General features: G+C 51.5%; 1 protein-coding gene across 4 annotated transcripts in view; it reads right to left on the bottom strand.

Moving 5' to 3' along the window:
• Positions 1 to 12,922: 12,922 nt before the first annotated feature.
• Positions 12,923 to 21,716, bottom strand: part of shq1 (SHQ1, H/ACA ribonucleoprotein assembly factor) — a 38,815-nt gene continuing 30,021 nt past the window's right edge. For all 4 annotated transcript variants that reach the window (XM_060068576.1, XM_060068579.1, XM_060068578.1 and 1 more), the window contains exon 12: positions 12,923 to 14,003. In XM_060068576.1, coding sequence (XP_059924559.1) covers positions 13,214 to 14,003 — 790 coding nt within the window. In that variant the 3' untranslated portion in view covers positions 12,923 to 13,213. The remainder of the gene's footprint in view (positions 14,004 to 21,716) is intronic.

A 21,716-nucleotide genomic window follows, 5' to 3' on the forward strand; every position in this document is an offset into this window, starting at 1 on the left:
ACAGGCGTCCTGTACTGCACTATAAGTCTCTCATACCATTCCGTTTCTCTCTTTCCCCTCTCATCACTTTCCCTCCGTCCTGTTTTCTATCTACCTCTCCCTCTCCCTCTCCTTTTCTCTCTCTACCTCTCATTTCCCATGTATTCTCTACCTCTACCTCTCTGTTTCTCTCTCTCTCTATCCCTCTCTGTGTCCCTCTACCTCTCCTTCCCTGATTCCCTCTTTCCATATCTGGCTTTTCCGGCACAACATGGTCTTGGCACCGTTCCTTACTTTTAGCAAGTATTATTGGATATACCTACAGACACTGACACACTCAAACACCCTCACACACTCGCAGGCTCACCCGAGCCATCGCACAAGTAGGGCAGCCCAATCAAGAGTCTGACCAGACATCCATCAGCGCCTCCTGCGTGCATGACCTTGGGGCTGTCTTTACACTCAGTCTGTCTTCAGACCCCCTTGGGGGGGAGGGCGCTTTAGGTAGGACTTGTGACGGGCACACACTCTGGCGGTGTGGGGGGGGTGGGGGGGGGGGTGATAGGTGTGTTGTCATTCAACACACGCGGGAATTTGGTTGTGGTGTGGCCTAGCGAAGGGAAGTTGCAATGTGGTGTTGTCATGTGTTCTCACGACGGAACACCTGGAACGGGGGAGGGGCCCAAATGAGTGAGTGGCGAGAGAGAGGGGCGGGACTTTCAGAGGCATGCGGTGAGAGTCCGAGGAGCGGGACTTTCAGTGACATGGGGTAAGTGGTGAAAAAAAAAGACGAGTTTTGGGGGGTTAGTGGCGAGAGACAGAGGGGCGGGACTTTCAGCGGAATTGGGGTTAGTGGTGGGAGAGAGATGAAAATCAGCTTGCATAGCTAAATCTGGCACCTTTACATGTGTGCCTGTCTTCTCACTTCGGGGACTGATATCTGACCCTGCTCATATGGGCAGTAAGAGAATGGAAAGGATTTTGCGGTGGACCGGCATAATGCTGCAATCCAGGATCCTCTCTCAGCCTGTGTGAGATTGAGGAGAGGGGAGATATCGAGGAGGAGGGGAGGACAGAGAGAGAGAGAGAGAGAGAGAGAGAGAGAGAGAGAGAGAGAGAGAGACAGACAGAGAGTATACAGAGAGAGTGAGTCAGCATGTAGTGCAGAGGATGACGGTGGAGTGGCGAGTGGTGGGGGAGGGGAGGATAGAGAGAATTGGGATACGAGAGATAGCAGGAAAGTGGAGGAACTACATGTGCGTGTGTGTGTGTGTGTGTGTGTGTGTGTGTGTGTGTGTCTGTGTGTGGGTGTGCATGAATGTGTGTGTGCATGAAGGTGTGTGTGTGTGTGCGTGCGCGTGTGTGTGCGTGCATGAATGTGTGTGTGCATGAATGTGTGTGCATGGGTGGAAAATTGCTTTTCCACACAAACGAACCCCATGATGACTCAAAACCTACTTTACTCAAGGCAGCAAAGGTATTATGGAGATACAGACACATAAAGTATGTGCATATATATATATATATTTATAAGGAGAAAAGTCCCATGGGTGATTTATTGCAAAGCCGGAATAGCTCAGCAGATTTGGCTGCATGAGAACGCATCTCTCGCTCTGTTCCTCTCTTTCCATCTCTCAAGAAACACAAATCATAAATGGAGAGGAGGGCTCTCTCCCTCCTGCTCGTTCTCCTCCTCGTTCTCCTCCTCCTCCATCTCTACTCCTCTATGATAAAGAAGCAGAAAAAAAGACTCAACAAGGAGAGGAAAAATAAGTTTACCTAGCATAATAAGATCCTGTAGTTTCATCCCAGCACATTCTATATGTTCTCTCCTAGAAGTGCGGGCAGTAAATAAAAAATATATAAATAAAAGCAAGCAGATGCTGCGGGATTTTGATGTAAATGAAGCAGGACAGTGTTTTATTTTCCCTGCCAGTTGCTTTGATTAAGTCAGCGTCCCCCCCAGCCGCCTCCCAGCAGAGTCTATACGCTTCCCGTTCAGTCAGAAGGAATCAGACCCGCCGACGAGCGCCACCCTCAGGGGAGTTCCCTTGGCAGCGGCAGGTACCACGCCACCTGCAGCTCTGAGCGGCATCATTAACAAAGGTCAGCTGTGCTCGCAGGGAAATGACAAACGCGCACTCACATACAAATTCTTCATCGACTCGTTAATGCATCTGGATTTCCTCGCCCCGGGATGAAGGTTTTGCCCTTCGTTGTCTGACGAGGAAGGAAGTCGACTTGGTGCGTGCGAAATTGTTCTCTTTGTGGGGCGAACGCGTCTTCTGATAAAGTAGGCTCGGCGCTCGAGTTAAACAGCGACATAAAAGTCTACATGTAAAAAGACGCAGGGGATGAATCAATGTTTAAGATGTTCACAGCAGGCGGTGGATTAGGGTTTTTTAATCAGCTCTGAAGAGGCTGCACGTTCTCATTAGTGGTTTCACAGGGTTTGAATATCAAACGGCCATGTCTCCATTTACACTAAATACTGTGCAGCATATACCATCACGCCTGACTGGCAATGAGACGAGGATAATTATGTTTTGAAATGCCCCCATCCTACTCTAGACCTCCTTCTGACTGGTTCCAGGAGGCATTGGGGTTCTTAAAAAAGGACCCTCATTTTAATATAGACCCATTCATTGAGTACATTTTTGTATTCCTGGCCCAAGGGAATGTTCTTGCAGTTGGTGGCTGCTGCTGCCTTTGAAAGACTGTATGGTAAAGGCTGTTCATGTAAAGGTAGACGTGTGAGACACGTCAGAGAGGTCAGAAATCACTACTGAATCAAACGTGTGCATCTCTGAGGGTTCCATGTCATTTGAACCCCCTCTCTATTAAAGGAGTGGGGAAAACATTTTTGACACACGAATGAGGAACTTGGCTTGACATCCACCATGTCAAGCCAAGCCAGAGGAAGAGGCAAGAGGCCCCCCTCACCCCTGCCTTCTCCTTAACAGCCTCAATCTGCATTAACCGTAAATCACATTGAATAAAAGCATCTGTTGAATGACTGTGAGTGTATTGCATGGCAAACTGAATCAAACTGAAAAGGCCCAGCGCTTCGCAGAGAGTAAAGGGGTCATCGGCTGGGTCCTGTGAGGGCGTGTGGCCGCAGTAAAGGATGTGTTTGTGTGAGAGAGAGCTCACATGCGTAACACTGTCCCTCGACGCTACCGACACAATAATCCCATTCTTTCACCCGGCAGCACACTTGTGTATGTGCGAGGATGTCACGGGGTGTCCCATGTCACATTGTCCGTCAACCCCCCCCTCCCCCCTGAAAACACACTCTTATGTCTGAGGTCGTTGCGGCACGTGTACCGATCAATATCTTCTCCTGTCAACCCTAGACAGTTGGGTAAAACTTAAAAAAAATAAGAATAATCCTTTGCACCCCCACCTCGACGTAAACACACTCCCTGCGATGTGGGGGGATTGGCAGGTTGCTTATTTTCCCCTCCGAGCGCTAAGCGTGGTACAGAAGAGGTATCGGGGCTGTTCATTGTCGGAGCCTGTCAGCCCGCCATCGCCCTGCCATGCTCTGGCTCCTTGCAGCAGGCTGCGACCAGAGATTTCCAGTCTGCGCTGTCTCCAAGAACCGGGCTTGGCACCTTCAAATCACCACTATATGCAGTTCTCACACCCCCGCTCGCTCTCTCTCTCTCTCTCTCTCTCTTTCCCTCTCCCTTTCGTGCTCGCTAGCTGATTCTCACTCTCAAGACAAAATTGCTAAAATTACACTCTGGTGAATGTATTTGCGGCCGCCTGCCTACCACCCAAGAGCAGGAATGTGTCAGCCCGGGCAGAATGCTAAACACAGCCTGACCTCCGTGACAAATAAACAGCGTGCCAGAGCTACGACGATGATACATCGACAAGAAGATTCTTTACCCCAAAGAAAGTCTGCTGCTCTGACGCTTCCCTTCTAGCTCACTGCTGTGATCCGTCACGTTGTCTCGTAAACGGCAGACACAAGCCCAGAGGGGCCGCCGTTTTAAACTAATGAGAAGGAGCTTTGAATTTGAGCGTAAAGCGTTTTAGAGAGGCCTCTGCCTAGACTATACTTTTTATAATGATGTCGGTATGGAACACAAATTAAGCGTATTGTTTGAGATTCTTCAAAGGGAAAGTGCAAGATGTCTTACCTTTGTTATGACTATTTAAATGACTATACAAAATGACTTTCAACTGATCCACAGGTTGTGACGGTGCAGTTAGGGGGTGAAACGGCGAATAAAGAGAAAAATAACTAAGGAGACGGTAGGAGAATACAGACAGCTCATTAAGGACTTAGGCAGTCAAGGGGTAAGTCAGAGAGTAGAGACAGATGAGACAGGTCTTTAGGTAGGCAAGTCATTCAGGGGACAGTTTAAGCTTTTCAAGGATTTGGAGACTTGGACCCAGGACCTCAAGATGGGAGATGAACGCTGTAGCCACAACACTGTCCGACACCACACGTGAATCCTCAAACATCAGCAATGCTCCACATCCCCCAGCTTCGTGCAGACTTATAGCCAGGCTCAGCTGCAGTGAGTAAATGTTGAGCATGCGGACACTATTGATCTTGTTTAACACAGAAGAGTGTGCGTTGTTAGGATTTGACACACTCAAGGGCTGGATGCATTAAAGAATATCGAAAGAAAAGAAAACACCCAAATACGAGATTTACATTTCATGTAGGATTTAGATTAATCCTGTGGATAAATCCTTTTGTGAAACTGCATAATTCACCATGGTACTAGATTATCGTTAATTCCTCTGGCCATGGAATCAAAGCAGATGTTGAAAGCTGGCAGCTTTTCTAAATTGAGACAGTTTTGCCCAAATTGGTAAAGTGTTCAAAGCAACACTGATTTAAAAGCATACTTGATGAGCTGCAATGATGAGATAAAGTGGGAAAACCCTACACTTGATTGTTGGCTTTTCGCAATCCATCCGCATTCGTTTTATTTTCTGACTTGGTTCGCTGGACGATTTCCCCACAATGACCCAGCATTGGTTTTCTTGATGAGAAAACACGCGGTTTACCTCGGTTTGTATGTCGGACAAATGATGGATCAAACCCTCTTCTCGCAGTCACAGACACACAGCAAACGCCAGCAGAGAAAAAAAACACCCATTCCAATTTCCTAATCATCCATCAGTCACCGCTTGAGTTTAGCCTGGTTCATTTCAGTCCCCACTTCCCTAGGGTTTAAAGGTCAGGACCTACCCACACGCACAGCCACAGCTTTTGTGTTCTCTTATCAAACCTCTTTATGTGAGAGCCACTCATTCAGCATGTTTCGCTTCTCCCTGTTGGCGGCATGCCCCGCCATCAGCTCACAGCCAGATAGTTTTATTGGCCATTAGCGGGCCTTATCTGATCACACAGATTTCCAGAGCGCAGCACAATAGCGGTAGCGCTCGTGGATTAGCGTTTGTTCCATCGCTCTGGTGTCGGGGAGATTCCTTCTGCTGCCAGTCAAGAGCTACAGCCGAAAGAACCCGCTAGTACTGCATAGAGTCCTCTCCTTAAAGAGGTGGCAGTCTCTGTCTTTCTGCCTCTGCTTGTGATGTTAGTCTGAGAGTTTTCACACATTGTGGGAAATGTCCACGAGGGTCATGACAGTTCTTGTGACAGTTCCTGTGACAGTTCTTCTCTTCTCTCGCCACCGACACACGTCTGCCCTCTTCCCCTCTTCTGCTGAATGTGTAATGACAGCCAAATGTGCGGCAGGGGTATGCAGGTGTTGAAAGTGGAACTCTCACAGCAGTGGAGTTATAAACATTGAAGATTGAATGCTTTGACCCGCCAAATTGTCGTTTTGGCGGTTCAAGGAATAACTTCTGCCAAAAACGTAATGTTTTTTTTCATGTACTGTACAACGGTTCTTTGTTTGAACGTAGAGACATGTATAAACAGAGAGCTAGGCCGAGGTTACACTAGAGATGGTGGTCACAGGAGAGCAAGGCGACGTTGACTTCCCATTGAGTGACATCCTAAAAACATTGATGATAGGTAGGGTTTCACAAAAATGATCCAGTGTCTTCATAGAAATAACTTTCCCTGGTCTATCCAAATGTCCCTCATTGTCAGGAAATCACGCGCAAGTGTTTCATTTCCCAGTGCAGTCGGAGGCAGTTGGTGGTTGTGGTGGGGGAGGGGAGCGAGTACACGCTCACTCCCCTTCTGCTAACGTTGGGTATCGGTCGGGTGGCACATCTTCTAACGCGTCGGTTCCCCTCAACCAGAGGGGAAACCGCACTGATCTAATCTGTGGCGGAACGTGAGTCCACCACGGCGCTCGGCCCGCCGACGCATCGGGTCGATCTGTTGTCCGCCATCCGATACCCTGACAGAGCGGGGGAGGCCCGGGTACAATATTGGATTGGTAAAGGGTTTTGAAGATCAATTGCGGTATATATACATGCATATATATATAGGTGTATATATATATAAATATATATATGACTCTTCTGAACGTCTGGATCTCTCCCCCAGCGCAACCCACAGACCACAGTGCATAAGACGCAGATGAACAGATGAGATAGGAAGACTTTGTTAATAACCGAAGGGAAATTCAGATGTTACAGCAGCGAACAAAATTAAAAGTGAAACAGGGCTAATCACCAGGAGATGAGAAGGAGGAGATAGGAGGGAGGCACTTTAAAGAACAGATGGGTGGAGGGAGATGAAGGGAGGGCAAGGTAGTGAGAGAGTGAGAGGGGAGTTTTGTGTTCAGGAGGAGTACGGATGGAAGGAGTGAATCTCTTGGGTCTCGTCAGGAAGTTAGAGGGCCTGCATCTGAAAGGAAGCGGACAAAGCACCTTTCAGGATCAAATGGTAAGAAATAAGAATTCCTTGGCTTGTGAGGTTTGGAGAAAGGTGGGCTGGTGCTGTTTTATTTTATGTCAGAGCTCTAGCATAGAGCTCAAGCCTCCCTATGCACCGCTGCTATCCCTAGTACCAGACCGTTGCTGTGTCCGCATGGACCCATCTACGTGGACACCCATAGCCATGGCCAAGGAGAGCATGTCGAAGCCCTGTGTACGGGAATCTCCCTTTGTTTCCTGTTGCTCGTGTTTTGCACACAGGCCGGTGGCCACGGGGCAGCACTTACAGCCCAGTGTAAACATAGAGGAGGGAGGAGGGGGGGGAGACCTTCTGTATGTCAGGGGGAGGGGGGGGGGGGGGGTGGTGGTGGGGGTCTGGTTCACTTCCCAGAGAGGGCAAGGGTCGCAGCGCCTTGCACATGAGGCAGAGCAAACACGACGAGGCCCCCCGAGATTTGTCTGAGACAAGCTAACCCTCCCACACCACCTAACCCGCCCCATCACCACCACCACCACCACCTACCCTGCCCCACCACCACCACCACCCCCATCTCTCTGATCCAATTGCCTCCAAAGGCAGATGAAGAAAGAGAAAAAAAACGGGGGAATAGTTCAGTGCAGCCTCCCTGTGTGGAATGAAATCTGCAAAGCCCCAGCCCGGCTCGGAGATGAAGAGGTTCAGCCAGAGCTTGTTTACATCACTAGGACACCTCCGGGTTTTCAGTTTGTTCCTTCCCACTCCTATAGGACTCAGCGGCGCAGGAGCGGAAGAGAGGAGAAGAGAGGAACCCAGAAAACAACAGTTGGTTGGTTTTTCGCATCCTGCTCCCTCAGCACTAAGAGGTTTCCTCAAGCAGAGCCTCACGCTGAAATATTAATCATGTTTGACAGCTGTTTAGCTATGAAAACAAACACGTTTTCTTTTTTAAAGAGCTCAGTCCCCTGGCTTAAATAGCATGACGTGGCTTTGAAAAAATGTGACATTCCGGGGAACATAAAGTTCAGATTAGGTTGCAGCGGAGGAGTAAACTGAAACAGTCTAGACCTGAGCTTCACAAAGTAAAGCAAAAAAAGAACTGTGATTATTAAGCAATTACATTAAGAATGTTCTAATGTAGGGCATGGGAAAAAAGCTGTCCTCTGCCCTGAACCTTACGCAGGAATGCCTCCTTAAACCACGGCTGGAACGCTATGACAAGGTGCTGCTTGGCCGTGGACCTCACAGTACTTAACAGGTCTAGGAGCCACGTGTAACACCCAACTCTCTCACTTTCTCTCAAGCACACACACACACACACACACACACACACACTCACACCTCTGCTCAGCCAAAGTGTGTGCAGCCACGTGCACGCTCGCAGGGCAGCGTCCGTGCACACACGCGGCCAAGGTAATTTGCAGCATTAAAACGCCTGATAGCACGCATGCACATGGGGGTTAGCGGGTGATTTAACAGACATGGCTCGCACCCAGGAGGACAAGCTGGGGGGGGGGGGGGGGGGGCTAGGGCTGTCAACACACACAAACACACACACACACACACACACACACACACACACACACACACACACACACACACACACACACACACACACACACACACACACACACAGAGGCACGATCCCTCCCTCACACTGGCGGACATAGCAGGGGGTGTTGTACAGTTTATTTTGTGATAACAAGAAACAAGCCCTCTCAGATGGAGGAGAATCTGTTTCCCCCGTCTGTGTTTCCGTCATACTGCTTGGGGAGAGACGCTGCTGACCGTACACCACTCGAGTGTGTGTGTGTGTGTGTGTGTGTGTGTGTGTGTGTGTGTGTGTGTGTGTGTTATTGGAAGGGGGGGCTAAGGACCACCTGCTGCTCCTTTTGAACACACATGGGCCATTCCCCCTGATCTCTCTAACAAGCCAGGCCTGATGAGTGTGGGGGCAGGGGGGGGTTACAGCAGACTGTAACCTGGGCTGCCAAGGAGGGTGGGGTAGGGCTGGTGGGGTGGAACAGGCAGAGCTGTGCGGTGCGACCTCCTGCTCCTCCCTCCTAGCCAGTCCGTCCTTAATGAGAAGAGAGAAAGGAGAGGAGGGAGAGAGAGAGAGCGGGGAGGAGGGAGAGGACAAAAGGAATTCTATTTGCGCACGCCCTTTGGAGGAGTCAAGCCCCTGAGAGCACACACCTGATTCATTTCTTCTTGAGGGCTATTAATCTCTTCAAGCACCAGAATCACTTTGCCTCTCAGCGCGGGGAGAGGAGATTGAGTTTTCTATCGCAATCAAGCAGGAGGCCTGCGAACAGGGGGACGGCGGAGAGGGGAGTCGTAGTGTGCAGGCACCACACCACACATGCGCACCAACACGCACACACACACACACACACACACACACACACAACCAAGCGCTTGCCGCTACAGTCGCCATGGAACACACGCTTTGGATGAAATACTTGATTCCATTTGGAGGGAGAGTTGTAAGAATGAGCACGGCCAACTGCAGCGGTTTCCGTTTTTTCCTCCAGAGCCTCTTAATGAAACAAATCAGTTTCCACCGGGTTTCCCCCGTTTCCATTGTTCCGGTGGTTCGGTCTTAACCGTTCTGCAGCCAGGGCCTAGACAGCCGTCCGGGTCCTGGAGCACTACAGCTCCGCAATTAGACTTCTGACAAGCAGGGGTGGGATTATTAAACTAAAATAAAGACGGGAGCCCGGGCAGCCTTACCCCAGTTATATCCGACGTCGCGAGGGGTCAAAGGGCGCATTGTGTATCTTTCGCATCGGGGTCGGTTCAGGCCATTAATTAACACTTTTACCCAATTCATCAGCAGCGAGCAATAGAGTCTCGCAGCATTAATCATGCATTACAGAACAATGATCGGTGCTGCCACCGCGGCGGAGCGCAGAGCTAGCCAGCGCTAATGGGGATGCTACGAAGGCCACTTTAAAATGAAAAAGTGCGTGAGAGTGTGGTGTCACTAAATCAATACAGAGGTCCCCTCCTCCCCCCCTAGCCCCCAACACGGAGACAGGACAGGGCCCCCTGCTGGGTCGGATAGCCCCCTACCCGTGTCCTACACAGCAGAGGTGTGTGTGTGTGAACAAGGCCGGCGTTCCACAACGCAGTAACACAGTTCAGTCACGGGGATAACAGCATCGAGGCCCCCGGGAGCCCTTACGGCGGTGACGGCGGTGATGATGTGTGCGGAGGGGAGGGAGCTTCATATCATGCTCATTCATCTCCGTAGCAATGACACCCCCGTGGGGACCACCCCCGGAACAATCCACATCCTCCCCGTCACCATTCCCTCCGTCCCCGCCTCCCCCTCTCTGACACGGAGGGAGGAGCGAGAGGCCGGCCTAACCACAGCGGACCGGTTCGGCCGGCGTTCCCCTCAAACTGTGCACTTGCTCGTGAATGATAGAGGAACAACTCACAATCTGGGTCACTTCAATCCCCCGCCTCCCCCCACCACCAACACCCCACTCCCCCATCAATTACAGCCGATCGCCCAAAGGTCTGCTTGGCGTTGACTAGACAGCTCTGGAAGTAATTATTAGTGAAGGTGATTTAATAAAGAATATATAACAGCGATACGGAAGAGGTTCTGAAGGACACGGAGGAGACCCCCCCCCCCCCCCCCCCCGGCTAATTCCTCTGCTCCTGTCTGCTTGGGCTGACTCCGGAGTTAGCTTATCCTTCAAACAAACATCCTCCCTCCCCCCTTTCCGTGCTCCATCTTTCCCCCCTCCGTGGCGCGCCGCCTCTCATCTATCTGCCTGACATGCGCTTCCTTGCTTGTTTGTTTTTTGGTTTTCTCTCTTTCTCCCTCCGTCTGCCCGCGAGACGCAGACAGCGATATTGAGCCGTGCCGACGGGCGCTCCCCCTCCCCAGTCTGATGAATCAATCACTCTGGCGCGCAGGCCCGCACGTCCCTATCCCTGCCCCTCCCCCCCCTTCACTCCCCTCCCCCCACAAACACAAACACACACGTCCTCGCCCTCATCCCTCGTCTCGCGTCTGTCAGCACACACAGCGGGGCTGTTTGTTTATTTTTCCCTCTGAGAAAGTTCTGCCGGCGCAGACCTCAAACGCGGGAAAGCGTTGTAGTCTGGGAAATTATGATGACACTTTACACTCGTTGTGCTACAATGTCTCGGAAAGATAGAAATATTAAGTCTTTGTGAATTCAAGTTGTTTAAGGGAAGGGTGGTATCAAGCTTTCCAAAAGTGGGGGTGTTCTGGAATAGGCGAAGAAATAATCATTCCAAATAGCGATGATCAATTATATGAACTTTTACATACATCTAGGCCTACAAAATGGAAGAAATGCGAGCAGATACACTGTGTGTGTGTGTGTGTGTGTGTGTGTGTGTGTGTGTATGACTCATTGTGTGTTTGTTTGATACACGCACACGCACACACACACACACACACACACACACACACACACACACACACACACACACACTGTGTGATAAAGCTGAAAGGAGCTTCAGCAGCCTCTGAAGGCTGAAAACATGGATGTGAAGTACAATGACACAAACATGTCTCAACAGTGTAACCGTGTGTTATGTTCAAAAGCACAAGCTGGATCTGTTGGACAGGAAAATGATTGCAGAACAATTAGTTTGTCATAATGAGCAGAGACAAAACGCATTTGTAAAGCCACTTGAGGCTGTTGCATGAATGTAAAGGCTACCTGTAGCCCTAGTCAAACCTGTGCATCCCAACCGCGGTAGCACTCGAAACAGATAGCCTATAGCTTGTAACTTGCAAGCACGTCAGTGTCTGCAGAGGGAGAGAAGTCAACTTACTTGTTTTCTCTTGAAAAAGCCGTCTGTAGTCCCCTGTCTTTTTCTTTTAGTTTTCGGCATCATTGGCTATATTGCACGAAAAATGAGAACAGTTTTAAAACTAAAGTAGGCTTAGTTCCAGTCGGAAGAATGAATGGGATCTTATGCTAGGAGGTAACTAGCTCTTGAATAGATAGCCATGAACCTTGCATCTATTAATGATTAATAATTAATCGCTTAATCGCTTTAATCGCTTAATATGCCTGAAAATATTGCCTTCATTACAGGCAGTGAATGATGCTGATCTAAAACAGTGATTCAATTCTACCTTTTCATTGAAGGCGTCAAGTCAGTATGCAGCACGAACAGTTAGGCACAGCAATCTGTGAGAAACTGCTTGAATGACCGCGGTCACCGCGCTGAGCTCTCAGGCAGTCGGGTCTCGGGAGCACCGCTGCCAGCGCTTTCTGCAGGCTGCGCAAGCTGTTTAGTCTACGTAACGTCAATTGTAGCGCTGGGATTTACAGAGTGATAATTTGATACAGAGGGATGCAATCATAGCAACCATTTTAAATTGCATACAACAGGCGAACGTTTACTATTTTTATTAGAAAAGCTGATTTTTGTGAGGATTTGACGAACAAAAGTGGAGGGGATGGAATGGCCTTCCAATAGAAGTGAGGGGGATGCATCGTACTCATCCCCCGCGTCTGATACGCGCCTCTGAAGTTAATCAACGGTTTGACTTATCTATAGGCCTACTAGAGATTTTGCGCGCGTCTTGCGCACGCTCAACCTCTTTGTAATTAAACCCATAGCTATAATGTGGACACCCCGGTCACTAATCTATATATAAAAAAATAAAAAAATCTATAAACGCGTTCAGCTGTATGCTGAAAAAGCTGATGATGTGTACTTTCATGGTTATGATAAGACCTATCTTTTAGCGTTCACAATGAATGACTCTGAAAAGCAGTGCCAATATTTAAAGATATTTTAACCATTTAGCAAGAAAAGGCAACAGGCAGATTATCATTTAGGTGGCCGCTCAATGACATGCAAATGCAGACTGAAGCGTCATCAACACGCGACTAGCACGCGCCAAGGCAACTAGCATTGGTTAGTTGAAAATAAGTGTGAAATCTAAACCACATGATCCATGTAGCAACAGTCAGTGCTAAAATGCCCCCCTTGTTATTGTAACCTTTTACACCTCGGTGAATCTCCTTGGCAGGTAATTGGCAGCGTTGGAGACAGGATCACTTCCAGCTTCTTGTGGGAACTAAGAACCAAGTGGAGCTCAGGCTTGCTTCAATCACCAGAAGTAGGCAAGTGACCTTGATTTTAAATGATACACTGATCGTGTTTTATTGTGATTTCTGGTACTTGAATGAATTCAACAAAAGCAACGGTGAAAGTGTGGGACAAATACAAGAGATTCCACATGCAACAACAAAATAGTAAAAAAAAAAAGAAGAAACGGTCCGATATATCGACTTCAGCACCGCCAGGAAGAATCCAACCCTCAGTCTGCCAGAATCAGTCTGCCAGTATCCCATCCCCACTAGGGCTTAGGAAGGCGTCCACTGGGCGGGTTTGAGGTCAGGCGCTCCTTCGTCCTCTTCCTCACTAGAGGATGAAGTCCTCCTGGTCCAGGGGCCCGGCCGTCTCCACGATGAGCAGCGGGTTCCGGCGGGGGCTGAGCTCCAGGAAGTTCCCGGTGGCGGCTGGCGCGGCACGGCGCCGGGCCTCGGGGGTCACCTCGACGCGGCGGGGATGCTCCGAGATGTGCAGCGCCGTGGCCACCTGCTCCCCCAGCTCCTCGATCAGTACCCTGCGTCTCGCCGGGAGGGGCTCACGTTCCCCCCCCGCCGGAGCCCTGAGGGGGAGGGGAGCCGGGGCCGGGAGGGGCTCACGTTCCCCCTCCGCCGGAGCGCTGAGGGGGAGGGGAGCCGGGGCCGGGGGAGGGGATGAGGGGGAGGGCTGCAGGCGCTCCACAGGGTTGGTCTCGGCTGGTTTCTTCCCTCCTCCCCCTCCTCCTTCCTCGCTGTGGGGAGCGTTGCTCTGCCCTTCAGCCACACAAACCTCACTCTCCTCAGAGGAGTCACTGCTGCTGCTGCTGCTGCTACTGCTGCTGCTGCTGCTGCTGCTGCTACTGCTGCTGCTGCTGCTACTGCTTTCCTCGTCGTCTTCGTCGCTGGATTGGCTGACGCTCTCCGGACCTCCTCCATGCCCCCTCTGCTCCCTCTTCTTCTTCTTCTTCTTCTTCTTCTTCTTTTTCTTCTCGTCCACGTCCTGCTGCTGCTCCTCCACGACCATGATCGCCGCCTGCTCCAGATCCTCCAGCTCCAACTGCAGGTCTCCTTTCCTCAGCGGCGTCTTCTGCAAGGAAGCGGCCAGCGCTGTCACCTTCCTGGACCTGGGAGAGGGGGAGGCGAGGACCGGAGGGGGGGAGAGGGGGAGAGAAGGAGGGCACGGCGGAGAGGGAAGGGGAGAGAGGGAGAAAGAGAAAACAGGGAAAGAGGGGGGAGAGAGACTCATTTAACAAGTGAGCCACGGATGAGTGTCAAGCGACCGGGCAGCACAGCTAAAGCCAAGTGCAGATTCCACTAAGGTGGTGGACGGCGCTGGTGGAAGCCGAGAGGGGCGGGAGCATCTTGTTCAGCGCTGCTGAGGAGCACAGCGCTGGAGAAAGAGGGCGAGGGTGGGGGTGGTGGTGGTGGTGGTGGTAGTGGTGGTAGTAATGGTGGTGGTGGTGGTGGTGGTAGTGGTGGTGGTGGGTATTGACTGAGCTGTGCGCTGCGTGCTTAAGACATCGCCACGGGATAAACATGGCTTGATCCCAAACACCCGCTCTCTGCTCCCGGCTCCCCCCCCTGCATGCTAAGCAGGCGGCGGGTCTGGCGCCAGCACGCTCCGCTGGTGGCGGCCTCTCAATGAAATATGGTAATGCAGCGGTTTAATAACGTCTGGGAGATGAGCAGATACGGCCGCCTGGCTCTCCCTTGCTGCTCGCTCCGTGGGCCGATGAGACACGGAGCAGGATTACACACGGCCCAGCCCAACGCACGCACGCACGCACGCACGCACACGCACACACACACACACAAAGATGTACATGCATATAGAGGCATGCATGCACCCACATACGCACACACTCAGAAAGATGAACATGCATATAGAGGCCTGCATGCATGCACGCACACACATTCACACACACACATGCATTCCAACAGACGTCCATGCAAGTAGAATTCTGCATGCACATTTGTGCACACGCACAGAAACACACAGACGTACTGTAAATGCATAGAGAGGCAATGCGTGCGAACATACACACACATTCAAACAGACAAACATGCGAGTAGGGCGACTTTTGTTGAAGCGTTTCCATAATGGGAGCAGAGGACTTCTGCAGCCGGCTGCCACCGCTTCTGCTTTATTTGACGACCAGTGGATTTGACGACCAGTTTTGTGAATATGTGCCCAGTACACGTGCCAGAACACACATACGGACGGGCCCGGTGCGAGTGGTGGTCCGCTCATCCACCCCCCCACACCCCCACTCGGGGCTGCGGACGTTGCCCGGATGCAGTGTACGAGTCAATACAAATATCTATTTACATAACACATGTACAAATGAAGAACAGGAATCTGATAAGATAACGGCCCCGAGCGCTGCAGCAACTGCTTGACCTCAGAGACCTCTGGAGAGAGAGAGAGAGAGAGAGAGAGAGAGAGAGAGAGAGAGAGAGAGAGAGAGAGAGAGAGAGAGAGAGAGAGAGAGAGAGAGAGAGAGAGAGAGAGAGCCACGCACCCATGGTATAGATTTTATCGATGCGTACTTCCAGAGGAACACACGCGGTGGGGGGGGGGGGGGGTGATGAATGCCCCCCTTGTGGGGCTGGTTAATGCGATCATCCCTCCATCGACTGCGTATTATTCATAGCTGGGGAAGGGCCCCCCGCTCCTCAAGGCCCTCCCGCTCCTCCAGCGGATGCTTTTTGTCCCCACCGCCCCCCCCCCCCCCCCCCCTCTCCTCAAATCGCCACGGTGATTAGGAGCCCTGACCTCTGTGGGTCGTTGTTGGGGGGATTAAGGGGACATCCATTCAACAAGGTATTAAAGGGTGTGTGTGTGTGTGTGTGTGTGTGTGTGTCACAGTGACGTGTGTGTACGTGCATTCTGTGGTTCTTGTACCCCCCCCCCCCCACAGTGCCCCCCTGGCCCAATTAGCCCACCGCTGCCCTTTCATCACCAGGCAGCCGCTAATGAGCCCCCAGACTGTGAGAGGAGTGTTTATAAAGGTGGTGGGCAGGAGGAGGGGCGTGGACAGGGGGGACGGGGGGGGTGTTTGTATAGGATCTCAGGAGGAGCTGTGTAAACAGACCTTATCATTGTGTTATATCAGGACGCCGGAGCCCCCGGCAGGGGGGGGGGGGGGGGGAAAGAGAGAGAGAGAGAGAGAGAGAGAGAGAGAGAGAGAGAGAGAGAGAGAAGGCTATCCCAGGAGAAAGTAGTTGAGCGAGTGAGAAAGAGAGAGAGAGAGAGAGAGAGAGAGAGAGAGAGAGAGAGAGAGAGAGAGAGAGAGAGAGAAAGGGAGGAGGCGGGGAAGGGGTGGGAGAGAGAGAACCAGGATGCAAAGCAGACTCGTAGATCCCGCCGGGACTCAAAGGCTCATTATGGGACAGACTGACAGACGGACAGAATACAGAGAGAGCGAGAGAGCGGCGGCGTCTCGGACTGTTCTGAGGGCGACCTGAGAGTCTAAGCCCACCCCCCGCCCCCCAGATGGTGATACAGGTTGTGGTATTTATTTAAGCAACATGAGTCACACTTTGCCCTGATATGACACACATACACCATGAGGAGACGGACAAAACATTAATAGAGACGGAAGTAACAATAAAACAATATTACATTATTGAAAATCCTTTTCCATGAGCCAATGTCTTCTTCACTCCCCTCTCCACAACCTCGTAAAAACCACCTGTGAGAGCGTCCTTCCTCCCCCCCCCCAGCCCCATACACTCCCCCTTACTGCAGAGGCACTTCAAAGGCAGCCCCCCTTTATTTCCCATCCCCCGTGGGAAGTCATTATTGAGTTAGCATTGAAAAGGGGCGCTTGTTTTTTCTCCCCTCCCCTCTCACCGTAGGGGGATGGGTGTGTGTGTTGGGAGGGGGGGCGGGGGGGCTTCACGGTGAATATAATTCCCTTTAGAACAGAGGAGCGGCTGAGGAGAGGGTTGTGTACCAAACCCGTCATTACCGCCGCCGCCGCCTCTCCACTTCATTAAACCGAGGAGTGGACGCATTGGGAAAAAAAGAGAAAGACAACTTCGGAGTGAGACAGACATTTCCATCTGCTGGGCTCTTTGTGTAAGAGTGAGAACTACATCCCTGTGTGTGCGCGTGTGTGTGTGTGTGTTTGCGTTTGCGAGCATCTGGTTCTGTGTGTTCACACACACACACACACAGTCAAATCAAGCAACGCACACGGATGGATTACACCCTGACGTGAGCAAATCCCATTCTGGGGGTTTTCAAACACCTCTGATAAAGCCCGGGCTTCACGTGTACACGTCTGTGTAACAGAAGCCCGGATTTCCTTGAGTGAAAGCTTGGGAGGAGAGATGCTGCATTATTCACACGCTGAAGTGCATGGACGCCGTCAGCGGCAGAGACAGCCCGTCCGCGACGGAGCGCATCGACTGTCAGAAGATGGCCGTCGCGCGTCGCAGAGAGACTCTGACGTGAGACTGATCAGAGGGTCCACACGCAGGCTCAGCTGATTGGAAGAAGCCAGGAGAAAATATAGGGATTTCTGGGGTACTTTTTCTGGTTAACGCACCAGAAACAAATCGCTGGAGAAGTGTTTTGCGGAGACCAGCAATGCAGACCTTGCCATTTGTTACGACAACATATCTGGCTAACATGTACAGACATGTGTACACATTGGCACGTGTAAACCAATGAAAGACAATAAAAGGCGACCTGGAGATGAGTCGAGCTCGAGGGTGGAGGTTTTATTGGTGATGCATGCGGCCTGCTGCCTCTTCCCCACCGCCGCTGGGTTTGCATAAGGTCCGCCATAAAAGCGCTGCCGCGGTCGCTCTTTACACTGCAGTGCTCGTCCCTTTGAAACCTGTTAGACATTACAAACAGCCGGCCGACCTTCACCAAAGTCCACCGGTTGAAGAGCCGGCGCATTCCAACACATTCAGACGAACCAACCAACCAACCGACCAATCATATACATGCATGTCAGTCGACCAACACAGCTAATGGCGAGCATAGCATCAGGGGTAGGGGAAATACGTAATACTTATGCCCATTAGCTGGAGGAGAGTCATAGTACTTATGATGCCCACTAGTTGAATCTTCACAAGCTGAACAAGCTGCATGAGCAGTACTTATTCCCATCAGCAAAGAGACACTCGCAGTACTTTCCTCCTTTTCGCATGACTTAGCAGACTAGTACTCGTATGATATGGGCTTAGAGGAAGCCCTGTGGAGCTCCTAAACGCATGTCTGCTGGCTGTAACGCAACACAGGGCTGCATATACACATCACAGAGCCTGGCCAGATGTCCGCCATCAAGCAGGGTCCTCCTGCGAACGACGCGCCAGCTGCAGCTGGCCACATGCACAAAGTCATCCTGCATTAGCTGGGCAGCGGCTCCCCCGAGCCCTACCAGGCACGCACAGAAGCACGCACGCACACACAAATGCATGTATTTACGCAAGCACGCACGCACGCACGCACGCAGGCAGGCAGGCAGGCAGGCGCACACACACACACACACACACGCACACGCCTCACAAAACATAAAATACTAAACCATAGCCCAAGGTACAGCACTTAAAACATCAATTCAATTTCTATTGAAAGCCCCAAACACACAAACACACACAGAAAACAAGCAGGCACAAAACCCCCCAAACAAGTTTGTTTTGTAAGTAAGACGCAAGCCTAACCTTTTGCGTGAGGCGCGCTCACGGAGAAAATGAGTGCCTCTTGCCTCCCTGCCGCAGGGCGGAGGAGACCGGCGGCTTGGAGCAGCCAGGGTGACGCCTGTGGGTGCTAATACGAAGTGACAGCAGCACAAGTGCATTTCCAAGGCGTCCAATCCTGGAGGGCTTAGCTGACACACTGACCCTGCTTGACCCTCTGTGACCCCCGGGGAGGTTCTCTTAGGCGCACACACACACACACACACACACACACACACACACACACACACACACACACACACACACACACACACACACACACACACACACACACACACACACACACACACTCTTTCAGAACTGCGAAGAGAATGCAATTAAAATACCATGGAAACCCAAAGGCTCTTTTGTACTTTGAAGGGAAGAAGAGGAGTTTGTCTGAAGGAGGGAGAAACGCTCTTTATTTATGTTGCAGGGATTCCTTTGGTTCAATGTCTTTTTTGGGTGCTGCACAGTGTTTTTTCTCCTTGCTGTTTTGACTCCACTTGTACGTCTTGTGCTAGTGAACGGTAACAGCCATTGATCTCCTCCACCAGCGATCACAGTTCACCCAGCTTCTCCTTTGATTCCCCTCTATTCTCATGGCGGTGATCTGAGAACAAAAGCGCGCCACAGCGAGCACACTCCTTTGTTTTTGGTTGTGCTGCAACAACTACAATGGTTACAGTTCGCTTTCCATCTCACCCAGCGATGCCCTTGAGCAAAGCTTTTTCTCTGTTCCAAAGCTAAATGACTAAATGAATGATGAGGAGGCCGAGGAGAGGAGAGGTGGGGGGGGGGGGGGGGCAGCTGGCTGGCTGATCGCGTCCCCTCCCCCCCTTACTGAATAAAAAAAGAAAAGGTGAATCCAGCTCTGGAGATTTAAGCCATCGCCACGGTAACACAACACCGCTGTTATGTGGTGGAGGCTTTGTCTGCGGCCGGCTGCCATGGATTTACACTGGACCTCGTCCAACAGAGAGAGAGAGAGAGAGAGAGAGACATACACCGAGTGAGTGAGTGAGTGAGTGAGTGAGTGAGTGAGTGAGTGAGTGAGTGAGTGAGTGAGTGAGTGAGTGAGTGAGTGAGTGAGTGAGTGAGTGAGTGAGTGAGTGAGTGAGTGAGTGAGTGAGTGAGTGAGTGAGTGAGTGAGACACACACACATAGACAGACAGACAGAAAGTTTTTGAGAAGGGGAAACACAAAGACTTTATTTCCAAGTCCAGAAACTCTGCGGGGGCTTTTGGCATCCAAGGTACCCCCCCCCCCTCCCCCATACCAAAACAAACGCAACACTCACACGGTGAGGCTAATGGCCGCTTCAATTGGAACAACATCCCTTCTGCTAACAATCCAGAGATAATTGGGAGTTGGAAGAAGGGTGAGTGTGTGAGTCTGAGTCTGTGTGTGTGTGTGTCTGAGGAAGAGGTTTCTAGGGGGTGGGCAAGGGGAAGCTGACACAGTTTCCACAGAGGAATGTTTTTTTCCGTGAGTTTTGGAACGCCGGCCGCCGAAGCAAACCCCCGGCTTTAGGAACAAAACAAGTTGTTATCCGAGATAATATGAAGCGCTGCGAGATGGGCAGAGATTACACCCTTATTCCCCAGACCTGGGATCACCTTTCTGTGTGCGGGTGGATTAATGTGTGTCGCTAAGTGTTTGTGTGTCAGCAGCAGGTGTGTTGGATGCGTGTATGAGTGAGTCTGTATGTATCAATGTGAGTGTGCGTCGACATGAAGTGTGTGTGCGTGTGTCTGTGAGCGGCAGAAAAAAGAGGGCCTGCCCTGTGGTCTAAATCACGGCCAGGTTTTTACTGCGCCATAAATCTGAGAGCGATGTCTCAGCAACAAGGGAAACTTTTGGGGGAGAAGAAAGAAAAGGCTTGTGAGACAGAGAAGGAGAGAGAGAGAGAGCCAGAGAGCCAGAGAGAGAGAGAGAGAGAGAGAGAGAGAGAGAGAGAGAGAGAGAGAGAGAGAGAGAGAGAGAGAGACAGACAGAGTCAGACAGACAGACAGACAGACAGACAGAGAGACAGAGAGAGAGAGAGAGAGAGAGAGACACATTAATCACCTCTCCTCCTCCCCGACACACTGCAGCGCTAACCCCTATTAACCGGCGTGTCCATCATAGCCTGCTGATCACTGCTGCCTGCCTGTCCCGTTGGGGACTCTGAGAGATATGAGCAATTGGGGGGCAGGGGGACTGTGTGTGTGTGTGTGTGTGTGTGTGTGTGTGTGTGTGTCCGGGCAAGAGGAGTGGAGGGACGTTAAAATAGAAGATTACAGCATGTGCGTGCGTGCGTGCGTGCGTGCGTGCGTGCGTGCGTTTAGTAGGGGGGGGGGGGGTTTAGGGGAGGGTACAACATCTCAGCATGTGGGAAAAGGGGGAGGGGAGAGGGGGAGGGTGTGGATTACATCTCATTTCACAGCTTCTGGTGACGCCTCCTCTGGTGGGAAGCAGGAACACACTGTCTGTGCGATCTGTCATCAGAGCTGTGGCGGCGACAGAGCGCAGCTGCCACAACAAACCGCACGCACGACAGCCTAACCCGGCGCGTGTGTCTGCACATCGACCGCCGCTTCTCCCCCGCAGACGCCGGCCTGACTTCCTGCCGCGCATCGCACGCACCCTCGCACGCACGCTCGCGAGCACACGCGGCCATAGAAACACACACACACACACACACACACACACACACACACACACACAAACTTCCAGAATAGCATTTGCAAACGCACATGCACGTTCGAAATCCTATGCAGAGGCATCCGCACACAAAAACGTGCAGACATGCAAATGCCGAACACAAATACACACCCACTTCACAAGTCATAAAGCGAGGTATCTCTCAGCGTGGAGAGGCATGCAAGGGTTTTCTCTTGGGCCCGCGTCAGCTCTGTTGTCGGCACGATGCAGTGGAATGCGCACAGCGCTCCACCGCGCTCCCCAAAGGACGGCCCCGGCAGAAGCCCTCCATCTTGATATGCCTTCGCACTTCTTCACTTCCTCTTTTTCCATCCTTCACCCGACTGGGTGGCGTCGCCCCCCGCTGAGGGCCGAGGACGGCACACCGCAGAGGGCTAGTGGTTGCTTACGGGCGACGCGCGCGTGGGCTAATCCACTTAATGATTGATGGCCAG

The sequence above is a fragment of the Gadus macrocephalus genome, chromosome 13, assembly GCF_031168955.1.
Source record: "Gadus macrocephalus chromosome 13, ASM3116895v1".
NCBI classification, from domain to species: Eukaryota; Metazoa; Chordata; class Actinopteri; order Gadiformes; family Gadidae; genus Gadus; species Gadus macrocephalus.